This window comes from Diplotaxodon limnothrissa, linkage group LG23 (genome assembly GCF_057381915.1).
Source record: "Diplotaxodon limnothrissa isolate DT_005_m linkage group LG23, D_limnothrissa_male_GT1.1, whole genome shotgun sequence".
NCBI classification, from domain to species: domain Eukaryota; kingdom Metazoa; phylum Chordata; class Actinopteri; order Cichliformes; family Cichlidae; genus Diplotaxodon; species Diplotaxodon limnothrissa.
This window is the reverse complement of record NC_140617.1, coordinates 5,390,877-5,407,158: the sequence shown is the minus strand read 5'-3', so window position 1 is coordinate 5,407,158 and position 16,282 is coordinate 5,390,877. Positions and strand designations below refer to the sequence as shown.

General features: G+C 36.8%; 1 protein-coding gene across 1 annotated transcript; it reads left to right on the top strand.

Moving 5' to 3' along the window:
* Positions 1-9,219: 9,219 nt before the first annotated feature.
* Positions 9,220-10,912, top strand: LOC146607348 (granzyme B-like). The gene is made up of 5 exons (XM_085348056.1): positions 9,220-9,277; positions 9,417-9,576; positions 10,117-10,255; positions 10,388-10,612; positions 10,760-10,912. The coding sequence occupies exons 1-5, from the start codon at positions 9,220-9,222 to the stop codon at positions 10,910-10,912; spliced, it is 735 nt and encodes a 244-aa protein (XP_085204182.1).
* The last annotated feature ends 5,370 nt before the right edge of the window (positions 10,913-16,282 follow it).

Sequence of the window (16,282 nt, the reverse complement as noted above, 5' to 3'; positions counted from 1 at the left end):
GGAAAGAGACTTACCCGGAAATGACGAACCTGAAAAGGAAAGAGACTTACCCGGAAATGACGAACCTGAAAAGGAAAGAGACTTACCTTCTACGGATCGCCCTGACATGAGGGATGAACAAATCCTACTTCTTTCGGACATGTTAGGGAGTGATGAGGAAGGAGAGGACTTGATATTTGACAGGGAAACAGTAAACAAAGAGAGAGATGAACAAACAAGCAAAGAAATTCCTGTTCGAAGATCAGAAAGAAGTCGCCAGCCACCAAAAAGGCTAGACTATGCTGAATTGGGAAATCCCCTTGTCACTGTGGTCAAATCATTATTTCAGGGTTTAACCACAGCTTTCATTGACTCTTTAAATTCTAAAGCTGAATTATTGTTCTTAGATGATGCAGTTCACAGTAGACATGCAAAGGGACTTGCATGAATTCAAGAGGGGAGGGTGTAACCCAGTTCCTAAAATCATCTCAAACAGAAAGAGAAGAAAAATTAAAACATTTAATGTTCATTGTTCTGTTCTTACTGTCCCGGTTAATGAAAGTGAAATGAGATCAAAATAATTATTTAAACATAGAAGGGATGCAGATTATATATGATATGCTCTGGTCAAACAAGGGTTAAGTTTCTCAGAGGGTTGATGAGCTCTGATGAGAGCCTATTGTTTTACTCCACTCCTCACATGTCAGCCAATCGGTGAAGCTCTAGGCAGCTCTTGTCCCTCCTTAGTACCAGCTCCCAAGTTTTCAGTCTCTTGCTTCTACAGCCGAACAGAGCAGACGGACTAAAACTTTTGTTATCGGTAAGCTGGCGAAATTAACCTCTAACGAGTTAAAAGAAATACCATCTAAACTGATATTTTTCACAAATTATGTATTTGCACTTGTTGTTGTCAAGGGCAGAGCGAAACCGGAGGGTTTACTGAGCTGTGGCTCCATGTAAATGCTGAGCATCCACTCGACGGCGGTAAGCTAAATGTGGCTAATCAGACACGTGATGTGCGGAGTGTGGGTACAGTTGTTCGATGTCTCTGAAACGCTGTTGTTATGCTAGTTAGATCGTTAACTAAGTCATTAACATGTGAAAAGCTGTAAATGGTTAAAGCAGCTAAAAATAACTTTATGAGAGATAATTGTAATCAGACTTTATCCTGCTTCCTGTTTAAATTTTGATGTCAATCAGTTGTTTTACAATACTCAGTATTGAACACTTGGAGGTAATTTTTAGTGTATTTCCACTTGTACTGGTAGGCCTATGGTACAAGCGGGATTAAGCACGTCTATTTTAATACTCCTATTTGTGGACTGAGTCCTTGTGTTTACGTGTTATTGAAATTGATTATTTGCACTTTGTTCAATTTCTGATAAGCATTTGCATATTATTCCATTTCTTAAAAGGGGTAATATACTTATTTATTTGTGATTAGATATATATGTACAGTGAGTTTATTTTGATCGATGTAATTAATGTTTACAATGAAAGTGAATTATATGGTGACTATAATTCCTGAATGTTTAAAACCTTGTAGATAATCTTTAATGTTACTGCAGGTTACAAATAATTGAACCTTGATACTGTGAAATTTTGGATATTGATACTTTGACCTTTGAAACTTGATATTTTAATGTTGTACAACATGACTGAACTGATGATGATTGAATTGATGATAGCTGATCTGAATAGTAGTTACTGCACTGTGACACTACTTTAGTTTAATTTGTGAGAGTTATCCTTAAAGGGCACGTGACATATATTTGGCCATTGTTTATAGGTCAGGTTTTTATATGGGACGAATCCAAAGACCAGGTCAGCGATTCCAGAACCCAGAGTGTTCCAGTGTTCACTGGATGGCGAGCCAACCCAAGATCCTAGGAGACGATATACATGTACACGCACACTCATTTGCACATTGATGGACTACAATCCTCTACTGTACAAGTAGTACGGTAGGACAGACAATCACACACACACTCCTTGTCAGACGAATTCTATGGGCCCCACCGGTACCATTTGGACTTAAAAAAGACTAATTCTTTTACTTGTGCACAATTTTATTTAATTCTATTTTTTTTTGCTACTTTGGGGGAAATTTTTATACTTGACATTCTGTTAAAACCTGTTGTAATACTGTGTTGTTTACAAATTTCTTTTGCAAGGCTTAACATCACTAAAGTACTTTTAAAGCCACATAACTGTGTTTGTCTGGTTTCTCTGCCATTCGTGTACCAGAGCTCTAAGAGTCGTTCTCAGTCTTCTGACACTAGCCCAAATTGCTTATTACTTTGGTAATTATCCATCGGTACTTTATGTAACTCCACGTAAGTGCTACACATATCTCATTCTTCCTATTTATTACACCGTTTAGTCTTGTTATAGGACAAATTCTTATAACAGGAACATTATGATGATTGTTTAAAGACCCTTCAATAGCTTAAGGTCGAAAAGATTGCAGAACACTATGTTTGGACATTGGCTGTTGAGCATAGGTATAAATATTCAAGCGACAATGACATCAGTGGGGGACACCACTAAGCAAAATTGCACGTATAGTCAGCATGTAGTTGGTGCCTTAAAATGTGTTGAATAGTCTCCTCTGTTGTCGTGTGATGCATGGCCCTTTGACACTGGCAGCAGATGCTTTGGATATGCAGCAATGTTTAGGTGTGTTGTATGCATGAAAGTAACATTTAGATGCGAAATATCTAGCAAGAGTATTTTTATATACTTGTGACCAAGCAATACAAAGGTACAGAAAACCTGGAACAAACTTAAATAAAAAAGTAGATAAATCCAAACAAAAACAAACATCTTTTACACCTTCATTTAAATCTAATTTTTCCCTTATAACAACTGTTGTACATTCATATATGCAAATGTCAGGAGAGTAGTTGTGGTTTTAAAATGGCAGGTAAACTCAACAGCAATGTTTCAAAAAACACAATAAATATCACCATGCACACAAACTGTTTTTGTGCAGTTTCACAACCTTTGTGGGAGATAAGTTTACATAAGCTATATTTCCCACAGAGATAAGTAAAAGAAAAAGAGAAAGAAATATTGTGAATGTGAGGTAAACCTATTCTCAGAAACAGAGAACGATAAGAGAGAGAGGGCATGAGAAGATGATGAAAGATTATTTTACAAAGTTAAGGACTGCTCAGCAAGTGGCATTTTATACACTGAAACTTTAAACCTTACATTAAATCTCCTAAATCTTGCTAGATTTTTTAAATGACCTGAACAACGTATGTTGCTGAGGTTATTTGGTTAATTTATATTAAAAAGCATTTTATATAACAAATTGTATTATAATAATGTCATGATGTTCTAATAGTGTGTGAGAATAGGAAATAGTGTAAACAAGTGTGGACTAAACTGGTTACTCTGTAGAATATTGGTGTGCATTATATTTCATTGTCTGTGGTTGTCTGTCAGGTTGTTTTAAGTTTTCTAGTTGTTACTGAAAGTCTTAGTTTGTCTTTCATTGTCAGAGCCTTAGTTTTGATTTTCACTGGAGACAGATGGCCAGTCTTGCATGTGCTGTTATTGGTCAATTGACCAGCTGCAGAGAAGAGAAACGTTATAACATATAAAAAGAAGCTGAACCGAGTATCTGATTGTGTATATATGTATTAATATCCGCTTGGCAGTCTCACTGACCCTTTTGGCACAGTATAGTAAATTCACTTGGTTATAAAAGCATGTTGTTGGACTTACATGTAACTGGGGAGAAACTTTGGTTTTTGTGTTTATATGTAGCTTCAGCATTAACTCTATGCTTTTTAAATTGATTTATTTTTATCTGATTTCATTTGTCTTTTTTATGAGCCTCAATTTACTCTAGGTGTTTTTTTCATACAGACATTGTACCACCACAGGCCATTATATACAGAGGTACATGTAACAATGCCGATATGTGTTAATAGTTGTACTTCTTCAATTCGTACAACTCTTGACACTATAGCTCCTCTGAAAAAGAGAGCCTCAAATCAGAAGTACCTGCCTCTGTGCTCTAACTGTAAAACATGCACTTTAAGCCTTTAAGCCAAGCATATCTTATTTGATCCATGTGCTTTGTGAGAATTTGAGACTTCTATGTCATGAGCATGACTTTTTTTACCCTCAAAAAATGATATAAATTGCATGAAAACATTTTTAATGACTAAACTGCAAAAATATGAAGCAAATGTGATACAAATTAAAACTCATATATGCAGATTAAAAATGTATTTATTTTTTATATATTTTGTCTAAAGGTTCAACAAACACTCCGTTATCAAAAAATTTAAGATTTCTGACAGTTATTTCATGGTTCGGATTTTAAAGGGTTAAGCAGGAACTAAGCTGGAGAGGAAATGGCGTCTCACTGATTTAGGAGATCATCATTGTCAGGATGTCCTAAAAACTCCCCGAAAAGCCTTAAGTTAACCCAAAATGCTGCAGCAAGAGTGCTGATGGGGACTAGAAAGACAGAGCAGATCTCTTCTTTGTTAAATTCAGAATAAAATCCCGCTCCTCACACAGAAGGAGGTTCAGGCCTCTCTTCTGTGGAAACAGCTTCCAGTTTGGATTCTGGAGACAGACACCCTATATACTTTTAAGATTAGGCTTAAAACTTTCATTTTTGATAAAGCATTTTTAAATTAGGGCTGGATCAGGTGACCCTGAATCCTCCCTTAGTTATGCTGCAATAGGTATAGGCTGCCGGGGGATTCACTGACTGTTTCTTATTCAGTCACCCTTTTCACTCACTATGTATTTATACAATTCTCTGCATTTAATTATTACTTATAATTCATCTCTGGCTCTCTCTCTACCCCTCTAAGAATCTAGTTCTGCTGGAAGATTGAGGCCCCAAATAGGTTTTCTGACAACAGATTCTAATCTTTAACTGAGAGATGTTTTTCATGTTCTTTTCATATTTGTCTGGAAAATGTATTCAAAAGAATATATAAATGTTTCTTTTGTAGATGCTTTGATGCTTTGTAATATAATAGTGTTTTTCCCCACTTTGGATGGAGCTCTCAGCTCTCATTTCTAGAAATCTCAACAAATTTATTAAACCCTGCAAAACATGACTATCCAGAGTTGGGACCAGGAAGCAGAGCTGCAGTTTCACATCTCTCTCTGTAGCTTCTCTCTTCCTGTTGTCCCCCCAAAACCCCATCCCCTTAGAGACAGTGTCAGCTCCCAAACAACAAAAATCAAACTACAAATCAGCAAAAAAAGGAATTTAATATAAAAAAATCACAAAGAAAGAATGCTATAGTATGCACAACTGCTCCAAACAGTAAAATGGTGAATTGTACATCATTAAACATTAGGTCTCTCATGAGCTCTCATTAGGTCCCTCTTAGTACATTAATTAGTAATTCATCAACAAATTGATTTACTGTCCCTTTCTGAAACCTGGTTATAGCAGGATGATTATCTTTGTTTAAATGAATCAGCACCCTCGAGTTATATTAATAGTCAAAATTCTGGAAACACAGGCCTTGGAGGGGGTCGGAAACAATCTTCCACTCCAGCTTATTAATCAACCAAGGACGCAGTTTTACTTTATTTGAAAGCATGACAGTTAGCTCTGTCCATCTTAGCTGGAAAACTCAAAAAACAGTTTTATTTGTTGTTATTTATCGTCCTCCTTGGCCTTAAACAAAGTTTCTGTCTGATTCGTCAGACTTTTTATCTGATTTAGTGCTCAGCTCAGATAAAAATAATTACTGTGGGGGGTTTTCACCATCCATGTAGATACTAAAATGACAGCATCAGCACGGCATTTCATCTGTTATTGGACTCAATTAGCTGCTTTCAAAATGTAAAACCCACCCACCCACCTCTTTAATCACACTCTGACTCTGGTTATAACATATGGCATAGAAACTGAACATTTAACAGTACTTCCTGAAAACCCTCTTTTGTCTGATCATTTCTGATGATATTAAAACTTACAGTGATGAATTATACAGTGGGAAATAGACTTCATGACAGTAAATGCCTTGCTGAAAATGCTGTAACTATGTTCATGTTCTTGCCTTTTTAATTTGTCATTTATTAAAATTATAAATATATATTTTAACTCAAAAGTACAGTTTTTAAATGTAATGTTGCTGAAACAACAAAATAATAATAAAAAAATAAACACATATTTACAGAACATGTGGTTTATTTTAGCATTTTACCTCTATGGTGGGTGTCTTTTTGTTCTCCAACTCTTTTGTCTACCCCTTATTTTTTGCTGATTATACATCTCTTTTGTCCAGATGTTACAGGAACAGCACAATTCATCTAAATTCAATTCACTTACAGTTATATATCACAAAATCACAACAACAGTCGCCTCGAGGTGCAATGCTACATGTGTTGCTGAGGGAATGACAAGACTGAGAGAATTTTACCTGATGTATGAATTCTGAAAGAGCTGTCAGCTTATTACTGATTGTCATAATATTACTGATAACCTGACAATTTAAAGCAGGTCATAATGACCTTCAGACCATCAGATAATGCTTCAGTGCTTTCCATAGTCAGTCTTCCACTTTACTAGTAATGTTCAACAATACTGTTGAGAATACAAGTATCAGGTGAGACGCATAGCCTCTAACAGCATTTTGGCTGAAATAAACCAGCTGAAAATATCAAAAACTCAGCTACTAATGATAGAGTTTTCAATAGAGTGTGAGAATTAGCATTACCTAATAATAATCAGAACAACATAATACGCTTTTCTATCGATATTATTTAATGGTAATCAGCACAAGAAGAACATTTAATGTTCTCTTCTGTATTTTCTTATTCTCACCGTCAACCATCACACTAATCATTCTGTGCATAGCTTCCTGTCAATCTGTTATCATATATTGATCTGCAGAGTAATGTTTGCAGAGATGCTTGAAGACACGTGCATTCTTGCAATGTATACCCCATGAAAACGCTAATATGATCTGGATTCAAGTTAGCAAGTCAGGTTAGACTTAGAGCTGTATGCCACTGGTCAGTCCCTATATCAAACTAAAGGTGATAACAAAGAAAAAATGTATACATATTATTTATCAAGGTGGTTTACCATAATCAGCAGATGTATGCATTATAAAAATAGTTTCTGGCCAGAAAACAGTAAAACAGTTGCACTGAGGAGCTTCATTTGCATAGCGGTTTCGTAATGACGGTAAAATAAGTGTGTATGTGTCCTTTCACATCACAAAAATGGAGAAAAACCTTTGGGTGATATACTACAGCTTCGCAAGTCAGACAGAGCAAATGGTGATAGTAATCTATACTTCCTAGTAACTGCAAACAGGATGACAGATGCAAGAACATTTCCACGTGTGCTACTAAGAAAACTGAGAAACGAGGTGACAGTCAATTGACTTGTGGACTGAGAAAATATATAAGGTGAATGAAAACTTTTCATGCAAATAAGTAAACAATAAATACAATTTTGTGTCTCCTATTAGAGAAAGAAAGTACTTTTGGAACTTGGCCTGTTGTCTTAAAGCAACCTAAAGCGAGAAGTAAACACGTGTGTAACTTTTTTCTTTTCAATACTTAAATTTAAGTAAATAAACAGTATTGAACACAGACATTGAATATTTTTAAAGAAGTAGGTCAAGAAAAACAGGGTGTTCAAGAACTGAGTGCATCAACTTTTGTGTGTTAAAACAACATAAAACATATATGAGCTCAGACTGAATTTTAACAAAGGGTGTGCTGTTTGCATCATGTTAATGAGAACAGCACATGCTAGCATAACAGCCCCAACAAAAGCTCCATCTTAATACAGTGTAGTTTTATTGTTCTATCACATTTTTAATTCTAATTTATACTGGCTGCTAATAAAGTGCTGTAAAATAAGCATCAGCTGCCACCATAATAATTCTGAATGTACTGTATGATTTCCCGTTAATCCCTTATCATATATGTTGGTGGATCTGTGTACCACAAGTTCATAGCATATCTCTTACCATCAGAGTGTTTGCAGAAATGCTTTCTTGAAGTCATATGCATTGGTGCACATGTGCAGATTTTTTATCTTCTATCCTGGTTAAAACATCAGACAGCATAATTAAATGAAAAATATGTTGCCTTGCCTGACCTTGCCTGATATCATCAGCACTCCTGCCATTTTACATCATTACTTGTTTTATTTTCCCTGTCATGTTGCTTTATCACCAGAAAACGATCTCTTCTATTTTTATTTTTATTTTTTTTCACTTATTTTTTCACTTATTTAAATGATTAAGAAACTATTATTTCTTTCCAAAATAACTACACTGGAGCACAAGGCTGATGTTTTTCTACTCGACCAGATTCAGTTTTTGACACAATCATTATGCTTATATCTAAACTCAACAGTGCCTTTAAAAGCTGCTAGCTGTTTTTTCCACCTGTAATGTGTAATCGTTTATCATGACAGAAAGCAAGGACTTGTTTTAAATTTGCAGGTTAGGTTGTTTCTAATGCCAGTAGTCTGTATAATCACCAGTCATTTATATTTTATACTGTATCCAAGACTTCTGTAAGGTGATCACTCCTCATCATTTATATGCTTTTTACCACATTGTCATAAACATTAATTTAGTTTTGTCTTGCATCAGCTGTGGGGTATTGAAATTGCAGACTTACATGCCATGGGAAGGCTGGCTTTCTCCCTGTGTACAGGACCTTGAAATAAAATCCAACATACAAACACTTGATTCAACATACAAACTTTTCACATAGCAGCTCAGTATTTCTTTTTCCTGGTAAGGCCATCATTATTGTAACAATATTTTTGTTCTATGGCTCCAGAATTCCTCCTATAAACTCCCTTCAGTATTAATGTTGGTAGTGATGGTTATTGTGCTGTTTTCTGACAGAACATTTTAAAGCAAATAAAATAACTGTCTGTGCCACAATAATAACAGTCCAAGAAACGAATGATCAATATAGTATTTTCTTTAAGTTTCATTTTATTTTTCAGTGAAACATATTTTAGTTTTATCAGTCCTTCAGGAAAGTGCTAAAAGAAATCTTTAAAGCAATGCATACAATTCAACTGAAATAGAATAAAATAAAGCTCTGGAGAGTCTGATAAAGTTATGAATGTGGTTCACAGCCACATCATTTGAATATGCAAATAACGCAACTTCTCTCGCTGTTACGAGGAGGTATTTAAAGGCTGAACCTGCCAGTGAAGTTACCCACTGCTCTTCAGTAGCTCAGCCTGACTTTGATCTCATCATGTTTACTCACTTTAACCTGGCAGTACTGATAGTTGTACTGACTCTTCATGATAAAGGTAAGTCTCTTTTCATAGTGCATATGTGATGTCATGCATGGTGACATTATAAATGATGTCAAAACTGAGACCGTGCAAGGTTAAGATTTTGATTTAATAGAATATGACACAACCCCCCATCCTGCTCCCACTCACGCAGTTCACACTGGAGAAATCATCGGTGGCCATGAGGCCGTGGCACACAGCAGGCCATACATGGTGCTTTTGGAGATGCACAGACCAGGTGGTCAGAAAGCCCACTGTGATGGCTTCCTTGTGAATGAGCATTTTGTGGTGACTGCTGCCCACTGCCAAGCTGAGTAAGTTTAACAGTTTATGTTTACCTAAAGGGAATTATGTGAACCGATAAATTGTCTTATCCAAACACCAAGCTTAAGTTACTCTCTGAGACTGAGATCTTTGTTTCATGGTGGCTTCATAAGTTTGGTCATAAATTAGTATTGAAAAACTTTTCTTTTGTTGTATATTGTATCACTTAAATCAGCGGTCCCCAACCTTTTTTGATCCACGGACCGGTTTATGTCCGACAATATTTTCACGGACCGGCCTTTAAGGTGTTGCTGATAAATACAACAAAATAAAACCAGAACCAGAACCAGTACCAAAAAAAAAAAAAAAAAAAAAAAAAAAAATATATATATATATATATATATATATATTCATAACACATTTGAAAAGACCCAGGGAAACCAAGTTAATGATAAAAACAAAAAAACAAACAAACATGAATTTTCACACCCAAGCCTCAACTCTCCTGGCCCGGTACTAAACGACTGGCCTGGGGGTTGGGGACAGCTAACTTAAATGTCTGAAAATTGTTTGCACTTATTTTATTTCAGGTCCTACAGAGTCTTTCTGGGACTTCATAATTACAACAAGCAGAATGACGTACAGCATGTGAATGTGCCTGGGGAAAATGCATTTCCACAGAAAGGCTATGATCAAGCTGAATTCAAAAATGACATAATGCTTCTGAAGGTAAAATAAACGAAAATAATATTTAATAACAGACTTTACAGTGTTATCATCCTAAATGTGGTTTCTTATCATTTTTGTTCAATTGAACAAAACAGCATTAAATAACATTTTTATCTCTCTTTGTTCCTGAAGTTGAGTACCAAGGCAGTGTTAAACAAGAATGTGAAACCTATTGATCTCGCAGACCGTGATGATAGATCGCTGCCAAAATCATGCATAGTCTCTGGTTGGGGAAGTACAGAAAACAACAAACACCCATCTCTCAAACTTTTGGAAGTCAATGTAACCCTGGTTGAAAATGAGATGTGTGTTAAGGAAAATAAGTACTGCTCAAAGGACAAGGGTGGCCCAGGTCATGTAAGTGTTTTTTATTAAACCTTTACTATAAATAAATTAATTTATTAATTAACAAGTTTGGTAAATAATGATAATCAGCTTACTGTTGTGATTACACTTAGTTATGGTCCAGTAACTACATAATGTATTGTATGCTTGTATTTCCAGGGAGACTCTGGTGGCCCATTAGTCTGTGAAGATGGAAAGGCATACGGGGTGGTGTCCGCCAGCAAGCTAAACCCAGATAAATCAGCAATTTATAGTTACACTAAGATACCTGACAACCGAGACTGGATTGACTGCATTATGAAACATAATTAAGATAAAATAAACCATGTAAAATTTAGCTGATAGAATTTGTGCTTGGGTTTAGCTTGAAAAAGAAGTGATGCGATACTGCGTTAAAATTAGATAAGTGAGTTGTTTTGGTAGATATGCATCAAAAAAACTTAAAAAAAAAAAAAACTTAAAAAACAACAACAACACAAAACAAACATACATTAAGTTGCACATTAGTTACAGTTAAGTAGAATCTGAACTTTTACTATATACTCAATGCTGTTTATTAAATGAGATGCTGATGTTAGATACTGCATTACCTGATTTGTTTTGTTTTTAAAAAGGCCTGTACTTTAAAGATTCTTGTTTCTTTTAGATTCAGGATGATTTGTTTGACAGATGTTATTAAAATTTTGCATTTTCACTGTTTTTATGTTATTCCAACTGACTTCTTTTCATCATCCATCAGCCAGTCTTATATCATTATGTCATATTAATGGCATAAAACTACAGGAAATACATTAGAATTATGAATTAATTAGAATTTAGAAATTCTGATTTCATTATCGATATTACTTATTGTTTTGGTTCCCATATCGATTCTCATTGACTTTACATTGGCTGCAGGTGTGAATGGATTGTCTGTCTCTACAACAGTGGTCTTCTTAAAAGTGGACATCTGTATAAAAAGCTTTAGACATGTTTTCTTTTAGTGAACCTGAAGTACGAGTACTTTATAATATGCCTGGTTTATCTAATCATTAGTCAATTAAATGGCTAATTTCACTTACACTGACTGAGTCTCCTAACAAGACATTAGTCTATGTTTATTAAGCTTCTGCAGAAAGAACAGTCAGCACACAAAGAAGCAAATGCATCAGCCACTGAATCTGCCTGTCTTTGTCACAATTGTGCTGTACACAGACATATACACTGCATGTATTAACATGCTGGCTACACCGCGGATCACACAAACCTGTCAGGCACAGCTTGGGTTTCCAGTGCGTTCAGCATAGGTACTACAAAATGCTTAAGATAAGATAAGATAAGATAAGATAAGATAACCTTTATTAGTCCCACACGTGGGAAATTTGTTTTGTCACAGCAGGAAGTGAACAGTGCAAAAGTTATATAGCAAAATTAGAATACAATAAGAATAACATACTGTACACAACTGTACAGAATAGAATAAAATAAAATACTATATACAGTAGAATAAATAGAATAAAATATACAATAGGATAAAAATAGAATGCAAATGCTATATACAACTGAGTAAAAATACAACTTTGTCAGAAAAAGAGTATTGCACTTAGTGTTATTGCACATGTGTGGATGTGTGTGTTAGATCAGTTGGAGTCTTTGTTGTGGAGTCTGACAGCAGTGGGGAGGAAAGACCTGCGAAATCTCTCCGTCCCACACGGTGGGTGCCGCAGCCTGCCACTGAAGGAGCTGCTTAGTGCTCTCACAGTCTCCTGCATGGGGTAAAAATAAAATGGTAAATGGCCTGTATTTATATAGCGCTTGACTAGTCCCTAAGGACCCCAAAGTGCTTTACACATCCAGTCATCCACCCATTCACACACACATTCACACACTGGTGATGGCAAGCTACATTGTAGCCCCCACCCTGGGGCGCACTGACGCCCCAGGGTGGGGGCGCACTGGGGTGGGAGATGTTGTCCATCAGGGATGACAGCTTAGCCACCATTCTCCTGTCACTCACCACCTCCACTGGGTTGTTGTTTGTTGTTCAGATGAACACCAAGGTACCTGTAGCTGTCCACAGCCTCAATGTCCATACCTTGGATGTTCAGTGGTTGCAGTGGAGGATTTTTGTGCCTGCGGAAGTCTACCACCAGCTCGTTGGTTTTACTGGCGTTGATCTGGAGGTAGTTCAGCTGGCACCAGTCCACAAAGTCTTGGGTCAGTCCTCTGTACTCCTTGTCGTCCCCATCAGTGATGAGGCCGACTATTGCAGAGTCATCAGAGAACTTCTGCAGGAAGCACTGGGTGGAGTAGTGGGAGAAGTCTGCAGTGTAGATGGTGAAGAGGAACGAAGCCAGAACCGTTCCCTGCGGGGCCCCCGTACTGCAGACGACCCTGTCCGACACACAGCCCTGAGTCCTCATATACTGTGGTCGGTCTGTGAGGTAGTCCAAAATCCAGGTAGTGAGGTGATGGTCCACTCCAGAGTTCTCCAGCTTGTCTTTCAGGACCGAGGGAAGAATAGTGTTGAAGGCACTGGAAAAATCAAAGAACATGATTCTCACAGTGCTTCCAGGGGTCTCCAGGTGAGCAAGGGAACGATGTAGGAGGTGAATGACGGCATCATCCCTGATGGCAGCTTCCCATCCAAGTTGGGTATTGGGTAGGATTGGATGTGTTCAGGTCACCAACTCCCTTTTCTATGACTCCCTCTATGGTCAGTCTATCTTGCTGTAGCCAACATACACAGCATAGTAGCAAAGCACAGCTTAGCATATCAAGTGAATTTTAAATCATATTGCGTTTCATCTATCTATGCCACACTAAATGAATGTTGGGGTTAGAAAATAATAAAAGTTAACTTCAGTGGACAACTCACAACTATCCCTTTTACGATTCATTATTATCTGTTACATATAGTGTTGCACTATATGTGGCTGAAGCTTGGAAGGTATAGCAGCTCATCTACTAATTGGAAGGTTGGTGGTTTGAACCCTGCCTGCTCCATTCAGTATGCAAAATATCCTTAGGACAAGATATTAATACCAATTTGCTTGTAGATGCATTCATTGGAGTATGAAAGTGTATGAGTATGAAAAGTAGAAAAGTGCTAAATAAGAAATTAGAACATCTCCCAGAACAGCCAGAGCTATCATAAACACTCTAAAGTGTCCACAAGAGGTCTCTCTCCACCATAAGAAGGTATCTATCTGTGCATATTGTACAGTACATGGGTACCTATAACAGCATTGACTACATGGCTATCAACTATTGTGAAGATCATATTACCTTAGTAATATTAGTGTTTGTTAGATGTAATAGGGCTGCACTCTGGACAGGTCCCAGTCTGGCTCAGGATATTTGTGGTCTGAGATGTTCCCAGAGAGGCGGAGGTCCCGTAAGCATGCTGTGTTACTGTGTTACTAAACCGTGATTTTGTTTGTGAGAGTGTCTCATGACAATGATGTGCGTGCGATGTCCGTGGCTGCAACAGATGTATGTAGATCAACAACGGATAATATGGAGTGTGTGACAGAGTACAACCATGTAGTGTTAAAAGCATGGAACTACTGACATTCCTTCAATTTTTACTCCGTAAAAAGTGACAAAAACATTAGTGTCCCTACTGTGGGAAGAAAAAGTAAACTTCAAATCTGAGCAAGCACCTAGCAAGCCGCCACAGGAATGTGAAAGTCACAGAGAAACCCGTGGATCCCCCCACTGACATGACCACTGCAGCACCGGGGAACTCCCCAAATGCTCTGCTCCTGCTGAACAGGTGAAAAATAGATTTAAGAGCGACAGGACTTAGTGCTGCTGCTTAGAGCTTTAGTTTTTGCTGTGTTTTACGTTTATCTATTTGAAACAGTGAGTGTAAGCATGTAAGCATATAAACTTCTGAACCATAGCTATACTGTAGATGTTTATGTAATCCAGCATTAGATTCAGGTGCTGCACTCTCCCAATGACATTTGTAACAACACCCTAACAATTTGAATTATAAATCTAATATATAAAAGTTGCAACTGTTGAATGCTTTTGGTGTATGATTAAAAAAAAGATCAACTCAAAACTGAGAGATATCTCACAGCAATTTTACAACATCAGACAGGGGACACAGTTTATAACAGTAATCTAAACTTCATCTTATAAACAGGATGCCAGACGGAAGAACATTTCAGCACATGTCGCCAAGACAGACACACAAGACTGATGCTCAAACTGTATTTAAGTTGATAGCTAATGCGTCAAAAAACTATATAAGCTTAGGTATAAATCACAGTATATTGCGCTAACAGCCCACAATAGCATCTGGTGTCATTTCCAAAGGTTTAAGTCATGTCATTTGTTATAATAACATGTTTTCCATTATATTTTGAGCTATGTTAACATGTGGGCTTGCACTAGAGAATGTGACTCTATCCCAAACTGGGCAGCTCTACGTATTTCTTTGGTACACTCAAACCAGGGACAGTGGCAGTGACAGAGTTTTTTCCTGCATTATGGATTCTGAAATGGGCTGCCAATTCATTCCCGATCGCTACGTTTTCACCGAGATGTTGACTGCTCACAGCAGATAAAAATAAGACTCAGCCCATCAAGAAATGTCCAGGTGCTCTTGATGAACAGTCTGCCACTGGTTTACTCATGTTATCTGAGAATCCTGTTAAAAATATAAGTACTAACATATGTGAGGTGAACAATGTAACCTTTAATAGGAATTTCAAATAAGGAATTTTAATCTTTCAACATGAAGCTGAAAGAATCAAAGTCATCTTGATGCAGAGAACTTTTAATGTTCTCTAGTACTTTTGACCTTTCTTGCTGAAAGGACTGTAGTGAAATGAGTGTCAGCTGCCAGTTCTTGTTAATCTGTTATCATATATATGGATCTGTGTACTAAATGTCTCATTAACTACATATCTTTTTTCCTGCAGTGTTCCTGCAGTGTTTGCTGATATGCTTTTTGAAGCCATGTGCACCACTTATTGCAGCCTACACCGATTGCATGTCATCAGGTTTGCCTTCAAAATACCGAACAGTAAACAATAAATAAATTAAGGAACGACTTCAGTCTATATAAAACTGAATTAATTAAATTAAATATGAGCACCGTATAAGAACATCAAAACTGCATGCAAGCAAGAGTCAGCCACAAATCTCATTCTAATGAACAAAACATTTTAATTTCCTATTAGATATGTTGGTAGATCCTACAGCTTTATGCCATTTTTCTATAATGTTTTTGGAAGTCTGGAAGTCTTGTATGCCACTGGTTGAATACAGCAGAGATGTAAAGAAGAAAAGAAGCCACAAAACAAATATGGATAAATATATACTTATAAAGCTGATTTAGCATAGTCAGCATTTGGGTACATTATTAAAAACAAACAAACAAACAGATTCTGACCAGAAATCTGCAAAAGTAAAATGAGTTGATGTACTTTGGCTAGTGAATGTAGGTTTCTACATTTGGCCTTGTGGCATGTGGTCACCTGCTCAACCGCTGAGATAAACCAAAACCCATGCAATACTGGTTTTGAGCAGAAAATCATATGTCTAGTGAGGTCTTTGTGGCTGTAAAGCAAGCCATAAACATTGAGCAATGTTGAGTAGAGAAGTCAGCGGAAAAAGTGATAGTAATCTATGCTTCCTGATAACTGCAAAAAAAATAAAAGATTACAGAAGAACATTTCAATATGT